Source organism: Hyperoodon ampullatus (genome assembly GCF_949752795.1).
Source record: "Hyperoodon ampullatus genome assembly, chromosome: 15".
NCBI classification, from domain to species: Eukaryota; Metazoa; Chordata; class Mammalia; order Artiodactyla; family Ziphiidae; genus Hyperoodon; species Hyperoodon ampullatus.
In genome coordinates, this window is record NC_136928.1 from 67,201,523 (window position 1) to 67,217,338 (window position 15,816).

Genomic DNA, 15,816 nt, shown 5'->3' on the forward strand with positions numbered 1-15,816 from the left:
CGGGAAAATCAATGAGAGAGACTTTTGCCAGGCTAAAAACTCCATTAGAAGGCAGAAGAGATGGGTGGACAGGTGGGGGTGTTGGGCTATGGGTAAAGGACAATATAATAACAGTAATAATCCTTTACTTTTGTACAAGACTTCACGGTTTACACAGGGCTCTTACATCCGTTTTCTAATTTAAGCCTCACAATAACCCTGTGCAAAAATATGAGCAGCCAAAAATATACCATAGAATTTCTGTGGGTGGACATTCTGGATTCTAAAATAACAAAAATATGTGAATAGTGTTAGCCTATAAACCACTGGACGAGACCCACTGACTGAACCAAAATGTTAAGTAAGACCAAAGAAGGTGCAGCAGTAGATTAGCTAGCCTCCCCAGGCAGAAGTAGTGGACAGCTTCCACTAGCCACATGCTGATACACATCTCCCTAGGAACGTGGAATGCATCAGCGCCAAACTAGCCATGGAAGAGCCACGTGGAGAACTTGTCAGTGTGCACACTTACTGACCTTACCCCCACAGATTCTGATTCAGTGCGTTTGAGGTGGAGCCCAGAAGTCAGGCATTTTAATAAGCTGTCCTAGTGAGGCTGATATGCAGCCAAGTTTGTGAACCACTGTTCTAGAAGAGTCTCTGGGGACTGCAGCTAGAGAGTTTTACTCTATGAGTCTATAGTAATTAAGGTTACTAAACACACATAAGTCAGTGGACCTGGGTAGAAGAAAGAAGACCAACCAATCTAGGTGGCTACGCTGGTGGTTAAGTGTTTTGACAGAGGGAGAGCTTCCTATGAATATAATTTCTAAATACTTAAAAAAACAATTTACAAAGTTCCAGAACAAAGGCTGTTTTTAAATATTGTGAATTGGCATGGGGGGCTTGTGTTGCTATGGACAAAGTCCTGGCCTAGAGAGGCAACCACATTAGAAACGACGAAACCCTGGACTTCAAGCTGGAGGACCCTGGGTAGGGACCCACCTTAACCATCTCCCAGTGTTAGGACCTTAGACTGACCTCATCTCTCAGGTTCACTTTCCTCCTTTGAAAAATGTACTTCTTCCAACACTGTGATGGCCGTGACATTCTCATTTTTCCTTTCTGTTGTCCCCATCCATCCTCCTCTTGTAGTCTGAGCTAGCTCTTAGCCTCTGACTGAATTTCTCCTCCTTTATCAACCTTTCCTTTACGTTCCCAGATTGCCCACAGAAGCCAAGACTATAAGCTTTTGTGTGAATGTGTATGTTTGCATGAGTAAGTGCAACATATCTGGAAGACATACATAGGTGTTCAAAACGTGGATATGTACATGAGCTTCCTACTTACCATTCTTACCAGGAAAATTTTAAGCTCTTCATTGTTTCCTTTCTATCATCTCTTTTTTACTTTCCTGGAAAAATGGATTTATGAACTAGCCTTGCATCTAAGCACTCACAGTAACCCACAAAAATGTTCACCAGCCTGCATGTTCACATTTATACATGTCCTTTCATGCCATAACATTCAAATTTTTCTTTAATGTTCTTGTTGTCCTTTGCCATAACTTTGTAATCACCTTAGTTGTAAATATTGATGCTTACCCTTGAAGCTGAAATGTTGTAAAGTAAAAAGTAGAGCAAATGGACATAACAAGGAATTGCTACTAGGCTATCACGGAGATTGAGATTCCAGACTTTTCTACATCTGTAACTAAGTTGATTTTTTTTTTTTTTTTTTTTTTTTTTTTTGTGGTACGCAGGCCTCTCACTGTTGTGGTCTCTCCCATTGCGGAGCACAGGCTCCAGACGCGCAGGCTCAGCGGCCATGGCTCATGGGCCCAGCCGCTCTGCGGCATGTGGGATCTTCCCGGACCAGGGCATGAACCCGTGTCCCCTGCATTGGCAGGCGGACTCTCAACCACTGCGCCACCAGGGAAGCCCTGATTTTTAATCTAATGGGGAAAATGGTTGTACTTGGGGATTTCCCTTACTCAGTGTCCATAAATGCACCATGTTAAAAACGATAACCACTGAACCCCTTTTTCACTCCTTTGTAGTAAAAACACTGTTCAACCCAGCGCCTGCCATTGCTGACCTAGACCCCCAGTTCTACACTCTCTCAGATGTGTTATGCTGCAATGAAAGTGAGGTAAGGATGGAAGGTTTTGCTCATTCCTTGAGAAACCAAAAGACTTTCATGTACGTGAATAAAGCAGAGAATCAGGACTCACCTCATCAGCTTGATTGCATGTGAATTCTTGGGCATAATGAAAACAGATTTTTTTGGATGACTGGGATGTAGAGAAAAGGAAACTAGTGAGTCCTAGAAGAAAAAGGATTCCCTGAGTCATACCCATAATTGGGCATTTATCAAACCTCAGCTAATTTTAGTCCCCACCCTGCCCTCATACTATTAGTTTCTGTTTTCTTTTTTAATCATTCCATATTCTATGGACTAATTACTGTTAGTATTAGAGTTGCCAGAGATAGCAAACAAAAATACAGGATGCCCAGTTAAACTTGAATTTCAGGTAAATAAGGAATAATATACTAAACATACCATTAAATTATTTGTTGTTTATCTGAAAGTCAAGTTTAACTGAGAGTCCTATATTTTATCAAGCAATGCAAACTAATGTACAACCCTGGAACATTTGCATTCTGTTGTGAAGACCCTGTGATTGCACTGGTGGACAGACAAGAGGTTCTCCATTGATGCCATGGGAAGCCCTGGTGGCCACTCTGTTAGGGGAGCACCGTCTCAGTCCACCTGAGGGTCTTAATGTATATATCTGCATAAAATCTCTATCAATATATTCATATCATGCCATTCTAAAGCATTTTAGGAAGAAAATTTCAATGTTTTCCCTCTTATAGGCCAAACAGTATTAGACCAGCACTCTCCTCCAACATTGGGAGGCAAGACATATTATACAATGCAACATACAGAGAAAGAAAGTTTATAATTAACGAACTATTAGTTTTTCATTTGGTGCAAAGGCTGAATGAAGGTTTCTAGGATTTCCTGACCTGCCTTTTTATTAACTTCATCTCTCAGAACATAAAGGAAGTAAGAAAGAAGACTGCAACAAGGAAGCTAATTTTAAGAAGCCACAATAGGTTATGCAATATTTTTGAGCAACCACCATGGCCAGGCATTGTGCTAGGAAAAAGGAATTGTGGGAGAGAGTGACCATTTCACAATAAGAAGTTAGATTACCCTCAACTGCCAAACTGCCTTAGATTTTCCTGCTAGATACTTACAGAGCATCTCTAATGATTCTTCAAACACTCATCACAGCTAGGACTGCTTGTTCAATACCTCTGTCTTCTCCTGGGAGAGAATAGACATCTCTTATTCACTATTGTATCCCAATGGCTATCTACTGCTGCATAATAAATTACCCCCAAAACTAGTAGCTTACAGCAACAGGAATTATTTATTGTCTGTCATGGTATCTGTGCATCAGGAATTGAGACAGGACACAGCATGGCTTGTTTCTCCTCTACGATATCTGGGCTCTCAGCTGGAAGACTCAAAGACTGGAATCATCTGAACCTTCTTTCACTCATATGCTTGCTCGTTGATGCTGGCCATTGGCCAGAACACTTACACATGGCTTCTCCTTGTGGCCTGGGCTTCCTCACAATATGGAAGCTGGGTTCCAACAAGATACAGTCTCCTGAGAAGGGGTGAGGGAGAGAGAGCGCAAGAGCCTGGAAGAAGACATGGTGGCTTTTATGACTTAGCTTTGGAAGTCACATAGCATCTCTTCTGGCCCATTCTGTTGATTGCCGTAGGAAAGTCCACCCTGGTACCCCACCTCTCAATAGAAGGCTGTCATTGTCACAGTGTGAAAAGAGCATGTATGATGTGATATATATTGATAGTTATCTTTAGAAATTATCATCTGTTATATTGTACTCAGCACAGAGTTGGCACCTAGTAAGTGCTTATTGAATGAATGAATAAATGAATGAACTCTGGTCTTTAAGGAAATTGATCTCAAAGGGAACTCTATTCAATACTCTGTGATGACCTATATGGGAACAGAATCTAAAAAATAGTGGATATATGTATATGTGTGGCTGATTCACAATGCTGTACAGCAGAAACTAACACAGCATTGTGAATCAACTATATTCCAATAAAAATTAATTTTAAAAAACTTAATAAAGAAACATTTTTAAAGCTTAACATTCTCATAGATGACTTCTAACCATGATAACAATGTAAATTCATGCTTTAAGATTTTCCCTCTGTGCCACACACAAACCATTGATATATAAATACAAAAAGAGACAATGAAAATATACTCACAAGCTCAAAAACAAGATAAATAACTCCACAGATCAGAAATGGAACAGAATCACAGAGATTCAGCCTTGGGTGTGCTGTACTCCAGTCCCAGAAGCTGGCATAGGTGTGTGGAAGTTTGCCTCCCATGGGTAATGGGCACTGAAAGTGTGCCACTCATGGGAGACTGGAGCAGTGCCCAGGCTAGAAACCAGAGATGCTGGGCTAAGGCTTCCCTGCTAAGGAAAAAGAATGGAGGAAGCTGCTATGCCTGCTGCTTGAGGCTACAACATATAGAAAGCTCCCGACCTGCAGAGACAGGAGGACAGAGAGACTGCCTCTGATCAGGAAGAAAACCAAGCCAACTGATGACTTGGTGACTGGATTGGCAGTTAGTGCCAATACCCCCCAGAACAGGAACTCTCTGTTGCCGACCTAACACCTGGCTCTGGTTTAGAGACCCTTGGGGACCTAGTGGATGCAGCTGTAAAACCACTAGAAAGGCAGGGATAAACCTGATGGGAGTGAAATGTGCAGACTCTCCAACTCACTGCGAGCAGAGTGAGCCTGCAGATGAAGAAATGTACTGCTGCTAGAGATCCAGCAAAATCAACAATCTGAAGAGAAATTTGCCCAAGATGAAATTCAAATAATAAAACAATGCAAAAAGACTTTAAAATAAGTATGATTAAGATTCTCATTCTTTAAAAAAGGAGAAGAAATTGTGAAAGAAAAACAGAATCAAAGCAACAGTCTGTGAATATGAAAACCAACCAATTAGAAGTCCTGAAAATGAAAAATAGTCATTGAAAATTTTTTAAAGCACTCATTAGAAAGATAAACATCAGACTGGAATGAAGAATTCGTGAACTGAAAGAGAATCTTGATCAATTCACCTGGAGGTAGAAAACTCAATTCACCTAGAAAATAGCATGGAAAGAAAAATAGTTTTAACTGTTAAAGAGGAAGTTAGCAGCTTGAGAGGCTTCAACATGTGTCAAATTGGAATGAAGGAAGAAGAGAATGGAGGGAACTGAAGAGAAGCTATGTTAGAGGAAAAACTGCAAGGTGTTTTCTAGAACTGAGAAAAGGCACGAGCTCTCAAAAGATCAGAAGTGTGTTAAAAGTACCGCATAAGATAAATAAATATAACTTTCTACTAACATACATTTTAGTGGAACTGCATAAAATCAAGGAGCTTAATAAAGATAAAAATATTTTTAAATAGCCAGAGGAAAAAGGATTACATGCTTGTAAAAGGGGAAAATGGAAAAAACCAAAGTGTCCATGAAAAAGAGAACAGATTTTGTTTAAACTGTAGCATATATCTGCAGTATGGAATACAGTGCAGTTTTTTTTAGAAAGCTACATATATCAACACAAATTTTAAAATGTTAAGGTGAAAAGTACAATGCTAAATAATATATATGGAAGATATCATTTAACTTCTTTAAAGAAAAATATTGGAAGCAAATAAAGTAAAATTTAATAAAGTAAAATGTATTAAAGATGGGTGGTAGGTACATGAGTGTTTGTGCATTATTTTTCACGTTCAAGATTTTTCATTAAAGAATGGCTGTTTAAAACGTTTTTAAAAACCACAAGAAATCGATATTTCTGAAAATAAACTATCCAACTCAACACAAATGTCCCAGTAAGGAAGATCAATGGAAAACTTATAAAAAGAAAAAAGAAAGTGGCCTCACAGTGTAACCCACACAGACTGAAAGAAAGGGTCTATGGAAACGATGGTAAGGGGGGCGCTGGGGGGTACATGGTCAAGTTAATGAAACACATGCTCCTGGGAAGACTGACACCAAGGATGAGCAGACACTGTGGGATGATTTACAGGCACCAAGAAGGGTTAGTCTGGGCACATTCAGAGCAAGCACAGGAAGGGATATACCCATTCTTAGGAAGAGATAGTATATGATTAAACTGTAATAGAGAAAAGACAAAATTTGGTTATAAACTTTCTAAGTCAAAAAGTATCATATAATCCATCTAGTCCAGTGAATTTTCAGCTGCCAATCCCAGAACCATAAAGGTTCCCTGGAGATGCTGGGCGGGTACCTGGGGGATGAGGAAGCAGGGCTGCAGCCCCTCACCCCTACTTCATCCAGAGGATTTTTTATATTCTAGGAGGAAACTACTGATCCTGTCCAAGCCCTGCATTTTACAGACTTTATGTGACTTGGGGAAGTTTCCAGAGTTAGTGAGTAGTGGAGGTCTCTGAACATCAGCACGTTGCTTTTTCTGCTGTATATCAGAGCCTCTCCTACTCTGCTTCCATTTGCTCAAGCAAAACAAACAAAAGAAATGAGTGGTCTGCAAACTAGTAATATGCAAAAGGCATTATGGCCCAAGAGAAGCCTAAAAGAATTTAGGTGTGAAATTCATGGGTATGATTTATACCAAAAATCATTGGCAGTGGCCCCTTCCTTGCTTCTTTTCCTCCCTCCCCACTTCCCTTATTTCTTTTGTAAAACTCTCTTTGTTCCTCCTAACTCTTTACTATGAAAATCATCACAAATAAGGAAAAGCTGAATGGGCAACACAGTGAATACTCATATCCTCTCCACCAAAAACGTTGTTAACATTTTGCTGCACTGGCTTCCCCTCTCCCCTGTGTGTATTTATTTTTTGGTTGAATTATTTGAAAGTTGCAGGCATGATCCCTCACCGCTAAATACTTCAGCTTGCATCTTCTAAGAGGAACCACAATACCATTATCACACCTAGGAAAATTATCAGTAATTCTATACTGTCATCTGATATTCAGGCCACATTCAAATTTCCCCAGTTGTCCCAAGAATGTCTTTTATAGCTTTTTTCTTGTCATTGTTATTATTGTTTTATTTTATTTATTATCCTGAGCCAGTATCTACCAAAGTTCCCCACTGCATTGGTTGTTACAAAAAAGAAGGGAGACATCGCCTAGAAAAACAGATCTAATCTAGAAGCAGACCCAGTTACTTATTCTCACCACAGTTTCTTTTCTTTTTGTATGTATTTCAGGCTGAGATTCTGACCGGCCTTGAGGTCAGTAGCCCCTCGGATGCTGGGAAGGCTACGCTGGTGCTCATGGAAAGGGGCTGCCAGGTTGTAATCATCACCTTAGGTGCTGAAGGATGTGTGATGCTGTCACAGAAAGAACCTGTCCCAAAGCACATTCCCACAGAGAATGTCAAGGCTGTGGATACTACGGTAGGTTTTTCAATTTCAGAATCCTTTTTGGCCCTTGAAAATCGTCATCTAGTAACTAAGATACTGCACCTGAATTTTTGGATCACGCAGTAGAGGCCCTTAGAGGACCTATGGGGGAAGAGGACAATCAGGCAGGAGAACTGTATCTTAACCTTTTCTAACCCACTGTAGGACTTTATACAAGTCACTTAACCTCTCTGAGTCAGTTTTCTCATCCATAAAATTGGAATATCAGTAAAGTTATACCCATATTACCTATATTCATTCATTCATTCATTAAATAAGTATTTATTAAATACCTATTATATGCCAGTCATATATTAGGTGCATATATATAGTGATGAACAAGACAAAGTCTCTGCCCTCATGGGGCCTAGATTTTAAACAATAAACACATCGCCGGGTCTTACAAGCCTCTTGTGTGGAACGAAACTGGTTATTATATTGTAGTAATAATAGCATTACTACGTGCTTACTGTGTCTCTTTCACATACCTCTCATTTTAATCTTTACAACAACCATATGAGGCAGGTACTATTATTATCCTCATTTTACAGATTTAGAAACTTGCTCTAGATCCTAATGCAAGGAAGTAACAAAGCAGGAGGTTCAAAACTAAGACACTTGTGTGAGGTGCTATGTTAAGGACAAGCAGGTTAAGTAGACAAGTCACGGCTACAGAGCAGGGATGAAAAGGAAACAAGTTAGAAAAAGGCTCAGGGTTCCTCTAAAGCTGGGGAAATAAAAATTATTTGCTTATGGCCTAGACTAGGAAAGTAAGTAAACGTCAAGGACAAGAAATTAGAGTTGAGGAAGAATAAAAATTTTAGGGTTTTTATCTATAAGAAACTGACATATTATTATTTATAAAATATGTTTATTTCTTTGCTTAGAAAAGACTTTAAAATGTGGGTCATTTATCAAAAAAAGAAGCCTAAGGGCATCTGATGAAGTTTTAGTTAAGAATATGCATTGAAATAGATAAGTGCAAGGAATGCTTCTATTACACGAAATTACATCCTGATTGCCTTTGTGTGTGGGTGTGTTTTTTTAAGTTACTTACTTACTTACTTATTTATTTTGGCTGCGTTGGGTCTCCGTTGCTGCACGCAGGCTTACGCTAGTTGAGGCGAGCGGGGGCTACTCTTCGTTGCAGTGCGTGGGCTTCTCGCTGCGGTGGCTTCTCTTGTTGCGAAGCACGTGCTCTAGGCGCGTGGGCATCAGTACTTGCGGCACACAGGTTTAGTTGCTCCATGGCATGTGGGATCTTCCAGGCCCAGGGCTCGAACCCGTGTTCCCTGCATTGGCAGGCAGATTCTTAACCACTGCACCACGAGGGAAGCCCCTGATTGCTTTTTAAAATGTGTTTTATCAGGAATTTGATAAGCTATACTTGGCGATGTTATTCTCATCATATTTACTTATTTCTGAAACCGTTAGTTTTTCTGTTTTGTCAAGGACAGTAACCTGAATTTGAGAGATTCCTTATTAGTTCTGAAGTCAATCCTGCATTAGACTAAAACTATTCCAGGTCTGAAGAGTTTGTTCTTCTTTTGCTAAAAATAAAACGAAGGGTCCTCATGAAGCTATTGGACCTCTGTGACTGCCCAGAAGTGGCTCAGCCCCTGCTTTCAAAGTCTGTGTCAGTCACGACTCCTTTTGCTCATAAGCACCAGGAACACAACTCAAACGGCTTACACAGAACAAGGGATTTATTTGGTGCACATAAGTGGAAGGTTCGAAGGTACGGCAGAACACAGAAGCTAAACCATGTCATCAAGACTCACTTGCTCACCCTCTCCCTGTCAGCTCTGCTTGCCTTTTGGTGGGCGTTGAGCTCAGACAGGTGCCCTCCAGGTGGTGGTCCCTGGCAGCACCCTACTCACACTGTGCCTCACATCATGTCCCCATCCCCAGTGTCAAATAAAAATCAAAGAACTCTTATAAGAGGATGGGAAATGGATACTGATCAGAGTAAAACCACCCATGCCCACCATAGAACACTCATGTAGAAATGCACTGCTTCGGCATAGGATTAAATGATGGAGAAACTAGCCTTGGAACTGTTCAAATTTGAATCAGTAGTAATAATCCTCAATAATTTCATGTTGAAGGATTGGATTTCACAGATCATGACGGATTATAACTTTGAGCATCTTAATGTACAGCGATGTGCACCAAGGAGGTTTTCACACTTTGTTGATACAGTTTTGTGCTCTTTCATTTGGTTCCTTAGCACTTGCAGTTAATTTCTAAGTTTCAGGAAAGGTGAAACACAGTGAGAGTTCAGAGGGAACAGATTGCTTAATGCTTGGAGGCAGGAGAGAGAAAATGGGATCGGGAAGATCAGGACGCTGGATCAGGATCAGCAGGTTTTTTCTGTAAAGGGCCAGATGGTAAAGTTTTAGGCTTTACAGGCCATATGCATACATGCTCTGCTACAACTACTCAGCTCTACCATGGTAGCATGAAAGCATCCATAAACAACTTTGTATGCTATTGAAATTAAGTTAGTATTAATCTAAACTAGATTAAGGTGTTAATTGCAATCACCAGTGCAATCACTAAGAAAAGAACCAAAAAAAAAAAAAAAACACCTAAAAGAAACAAGACAATTAAAATGGTACACTAGAAAATATTTAACAAAAACAAGACGGTAATGGAGGAATAGAGGAATAAAGAAGCTACTGGAAGGGCTTCCCTGGTGGCGCAGTGGTTGAGAGTCCGCCTGCCGATGCAGGGGACACGGGTTCGTGCCCCGGTCTGGGAAGATCTCACGTGCCGCGGAGCGGCTGGGCCCGTGAGCCATGGCCGTTGAGCCTGCGCGTCCGGAGCCTGTGCTCCGCAACGGGGAGAGGCCACAACAGTGAGAGGCCCGCGTACCGCAAAAAAAAAAAAAAAAAAAAAAAAGAAGCTACTGGAAGATATGCTATTGTAAACTGGGATAAAATTAAGACAGGAAGATATGAGATCCAGGAAACAGGTGATGCAACTTAAGAGAGAAGTCAGTGACGATGAAGGAACGTTCCAGGACAATAGCTATGCAGGAAGCCCGTGCCCAGTCAGTTCAGATTAGAGCAGGAGCATGGCGGGCTCTGGAAGGAACGTCTCCCAGAAACAAAAAAGAAAAAAGGAAAAAGAAAGAAATAGTGGAATATCCAGATATCCAGTGTGTTTGAATATGCACAAAGATTTTTAGCTCTTGTAGAATTTGAGGATGAAGTAGTAATTAATATGTAGAAAACTGAGGAAATGAAAAAAAAAAAAGCAGATTTTTTCCTCTAGGTCATCTGGAATCTAAGGGGAAAAGGTATGATTAAGTAAATATAAATTTTATACACCACATGACTATGAATGCATAGTCATAACAATGTAAGTGCCAATTATTGATTTAACCAAAAATAGAGATTATAATCATACTGTGAAAATGGAAAGATAAAGTGAGTGTGTATTTGTGTGCACATAGGGGAAGATAAGAGAATTAAATGCTCATCTTCCATTGTTGGAATTCAAGAGATAATATCTAAAACAGATTTTTTTTAAAGAGAACAGTATAAGCATACTACCAGAAATAGAAGATAAAATCAGAAGAAACCAGTAAAAGAATTTAAAGTATTTGCCTCATAGAAATAGGAGTGGAGAGGGATGGGGCATTTACACTTTAAGCTTTGTTTTTTTAAACTATGAAATCAGATGGCTTGGTTTTTTTTTTTTTTTAAGGCAAAACACAATGCGATACCATTTCACACCCACTAGAATGGCTATAATCAAAAACAGATACTGTTGACTAGGATGTGGAGAAATCAGAACCCTCAAACACTGCTGATAGGAATGTAAGATGGTGTAGCCACTTTGGAAAATGCTCTGGAAGTGCTTCAAAAAGTTAAATTTAGGGCCTCCCTGGTGGCGCAGTGGTTGGGAGTCCGCCTGCCAATGCAGGGGACACGGGTTCGTGCCCTGGTCCGGGAAGATCCCACATGCTGCGGAGCGGCTGGGCCCGTGAGCCATGGCCGCTGAGCCTGCGCGTCCAGAGCCTGTGCTCCGCAGCGGGAGAGGCCACAACAGTGAGAGGCCCGTGTAACGCAAAAAAAAAAAAAAAAAAAAAAAAAATTAAATTTAGAGTTACAACAGACTCAGCACTTCTACTTCCAGGTATATAGCCAAGAGAAATTAAAAAAAACATATGTTACACAAAACCTTATACACAAATGTTCACACAGCATTATTCATAATAGCCCCAAATTGAAAACAAACCAAATTTTCATCAACAGATAAATGGAGAAACAAATTGTGGTATATACATATGATAGAACATTATTCAGCCATAAAAAGGAATACTGATACATGATACGGCATGGATGAACATCCAAAACATACTAGGTGAAAGAAGTTGGACATAAAAGGCCACATATTGTATGCTTCCATTTATATGAAATATCCAGAGTAGGTAAATCTATCGAAACAGAAAGTAAATTGACAGCAGAGGCTGGAGAGAGGGTAGAATGAGGAGTGACTGCTAATGTACACAGGGCTCCTCTTCAGGGTGATGAAAATGTCCTAGAATTAGATAGCGGTGATGGTTGTACAACCTTGCAGATATACTCAGAACCACTGAATTGCACTTTTTTAAGGGTGAATTTTAGGGTATGTGTATGATATCTCAATTGAGAAGACAAAGGACAAACAAAAACAACAAAAAGGCACTTCACTAATGAGTGGATACTCTCTCATAAAGAATCTTCCACTTAATTGCTGTACTGAATCTACTGACTGGGCGCTTAACATCCCCCCAGTGGAACCGAGGTGACACAGGAAACGAGGGTAGTTATTTTCTGGGTGTAGAGTCTCCCTCAGCTTTTTCATGTTGTCTTTCTCCTCTCATCCAGCACTCATTATTAAAATTCTTGCCTGTCCTGCACACAACTGTTCAGCTTCTTCATAAGTCTGGTAAAGAGGAGCTAATTCACCTGGTGACGTGAGGAAACTCCCAGGGAGGCATTTTCTTCTGAACAGATGGGCTCCTTCCCCTTCCTGTCAGGAGGGTATCACTTGCTCTCAGGTAGTTTGTAACCTCCTCCCTTTTCTCCTCCTCCTCATCCCTTATGATGTTACACCTTAACAAAAAAATCCTGCTGTGCAACCTAAATATAGCCAGTTTTTATTTGCCAATCACACTGGCATGGATGGTGGAAACCTCTTTAGTTAGTTGGCACGTTGTCCACTGGAGACAGCCTGCCCTAGCCGGAGCCATCGCCTGCTCTACGCTGTGCCTCTGCAGACTGCTATATCCAGTTTTGCCTCAGTGTTAATAGTTGGATATATCGCCTCTATTTTTACATCTGTTTTTCCCCTTGTACTAAAGTGAGATGGTGGCAGTAGCTGCAGATGTCCTCGGCTCAGTTTGGAAGACATGACAGATGTGTCTCTTTTCCCATCTCTGGCGCTCATGTCCTCACTCAAGTCCTTCCAACCTGAAGGTCAGGGGCTTTGCCTTCTTGTGTCCATGACTGCACTGAATATTCGCTCCATAGTCAGAGTTACACACATATAAGCATGGTGACACTTTAGGATTACTGTGATAGTGTGATATATTATAACCTCAATTATCCTTGGCCTATAAGCTCTGTAAAATTCCTGATTTATAAATTTCCTCATGTAAATGGTTAAGTCCTAAAGTCTACAATGACACTCTTAATTTCAAGAATTCAGCCCCTAAGCTAAATCTGTCTTCTCAAGAATCACTCACTTTGTAATAAATCATCGTAATTCAGGATACGTAAGTAAGCCAGAGTAATCAAAGGCGAGGAGCAGGGGGGACTCATCTTCCCTATTTTTTATTCCTCTTTCTTTCTATCCATTGCATTCGAGTCCTGTAGTATTCACAGTTATTGGTGAGGCATGAGGCAGCGTCAGCCCAGCTGCACGGATGCCCCCAAGGGATAACTCGGGGCTGGAGAAGCAGCTCCAAACTAGAGACGGCACCAGTAGGAAGTGGAATCATTTCTGTCACAGTTGGCGTGGAAGCACGCGTGAGGGCGGGGTGAGTGCTGGGGCTGGTAGATTACCCACAGTTTTCCAAAGTAACTCCTCCTTGGTGTATCCCCCCGATCCTGGGGTCTGGCCTTCTGCCATCCAGGCTGCTCACAAGCATAGGCTCCCATTAATCCACTTCTGAGGTACCATCCAGAATGACGGTTCAGTCATCCAACATCTGAAGGGCCGTTATTTCCATCTTGGTGTGACCTTCCCCCCAGCCTACACCCTCTTCCCATCCCCAGCCACCTGGCCACTGGAAAGCCAAACTAATTTTGTCAGATGTAAGTAGAACGATTGAATTTAGGTGCTCTCAAGAGATGTTTCTCAACTCCAGCAAACTCAGACACTGTTTCCTGCTGAGCCACAGTCTTGTTGAGAGGACTGAGTACTCACCAGGTCTCCCATGGCACTGCCAGTGGTAGTCTTTGTGACGCTCCTTAAACTGTGGTTCCCCAGCAAACCATTCTTTCTTTCTCCCACCTCCTTCTTTCTGATCAACATGTACATTCCTTGCATTTGTTAATAATTGGTGGAGTTGCTGAGGGGACTTTGTAGTTCAGTAGCCATTTTGCCCTTGAATAGAGACCTTGCACATTTCTGTCCAGAAGCTTCTGTTATAGCCAAAATGTTTGAGTGCCCCTCACTGTTGATTGCCAATACTTCAGAAAGGGTTGGGCCATAAAATACAGTGGGTAAAGAATGATAGAATCTTGGGTGCTAAAGAGGTAACTATAAAATAATAAGACTAACTGTATCTCCATATCAATTTATTATCCAAGAAGTGACTGTTGTTTCCTTCAAATTTTGACCTTAGAAGAATTAAGTATATACTGATACTGCCAATATTCAAAGTACCTCGGGAAATGCTCTTTTAGAATTGCTTTGAGAGCCTTCATCACCTTTACCCCACCAGTCACTCTGTTATTTTTTTTACTTTCTACTCATGAAATTAATACATGCTTAGTGTTCAAGAGGAGAAAAGAGCAGACAACACAGAAAGGTATAAAAAAGTCAGATATTCATGATCCTATCACTTAGATGTAACCACTGTTAACATTTTAGTGTAAATCCGCCTAGATTTTTCTATGCATAATTTTGAATATCTGTACTTTTGAATATCTGTTAACAGCAAACTTGAATATTTGCAACAGCAGAGGATTAAAGTGTGTCGTTATGGGAAGGCTCTACATCCCCAAAAATAAATGAAACATTTCTTTAGAATAAAGTAAGTAGGCAATTCACTGAAGAAGAAATACGAAAGATAAAGGAATGAGACACTGTTCAACCCTACAAGAAATCAGGAATATGCAAATCAAAATAACAGTGAGATTCCCTTCATTGCCCATCAGGTCAACAAAAAATAAAGATTGATAATGTTAAAGTGAAAATAAATTGGAAAAACACATGCTCTCATATAGTTCTGGTAGGAGTATAAATTCATAGAATGTTTTTGGAAGGCAATTTGACAATACCAATTTTTAAAATATGTTTTCCCTTTGACCCAGTATATCTCTTTCTAAGAATCTGTCCTACAGAAGTGTTCACATATATAAATATTTGTACAAGAGTGTTTATTTCAACTTTGTAATAACCAAAAAATCGATTAGACAGGTCTACATAATCATCAGTAGGAGAAGGTCAAATGATAATAGTATGGTGCCATTGATTTAAAAATAACTCTACTTTGTTATAAAGCAGAAACTGGGCTTCCCTGGTGGCGCAGTGGTTGAGACTCCGCCTGCCGATGCAGGGGACGCGGGTTCGTGCCCTGGTCCGGGAAGATCCCACATGCCGCGGAGTGGCTGGGCCCGTGAGCCGTGGCCGCTGAGCCTGCGCGTCCGGAGCCTGTGCTCCGCAACGGGAGAGGCCACAACAGTGCGAAGCCCACGTACAACCAAAAAAAAAAAAAAAAAGCAGAAACTAACACAGCATTGTAAAGCAATTATACTCCAATAAAGATGTTAAAAAAAACTCTAAAAAAAACAAAATAACTCTAGCTATCTGTAAGTAAAAGTATAATTTAAAATCTAAAACAAACAAACAAAACCACCAAACTTTCCCATTACTCATGGGGAGGGGAACAGGATGGGGGATAGGAAAGTGTTGAAAAGGAGGACCTCTATGTTCTGCTCCATATTCTTCTGAATTGTTTGCATTTTTCCATAAACCTGTATTTTTCATGTTATTACTTTGCAATTTGGAGTAAAGATGATTTGGGGACATAGCAAAAAACTATTTGGAGCCACATCTAGCAAGTAAGATAGGTGATATCCTTTCTCAAAGGGCAAACTGGGC

At 40.6% G+C, this 15,816-nt stretch overlaps 1 protein-coding gene across 2 annotated transcripts in view; it reads left to right on the forward strand.

Annotated features, from left to right (window-relative positions):
* Window positions 1-15,816, forward strand: part of RBKS (ribokinase) — a gene marked incomplete at both ends in the record, with an annotated part of 87,704 nt that overhangs the window by 39,248 nt on the left and 32,640 nt on the right. For both annotated transcript variants that reach the window (XM_079721357.1, XM_079721358.1), the window contains 2 exons: window positions 2,039-2,130; window positions 7,297-7,485. In XM_079721357.1, coding sequence (XP_079577483.1) covers window positions 2,039-2,130; window positions 7,297-7,485 — 281 coding nt within the window. The remainder of the gene's footprint in view (window positions 1-2,038; window positions 2,131-7,296; window positions 7,486-15,816) is intronic.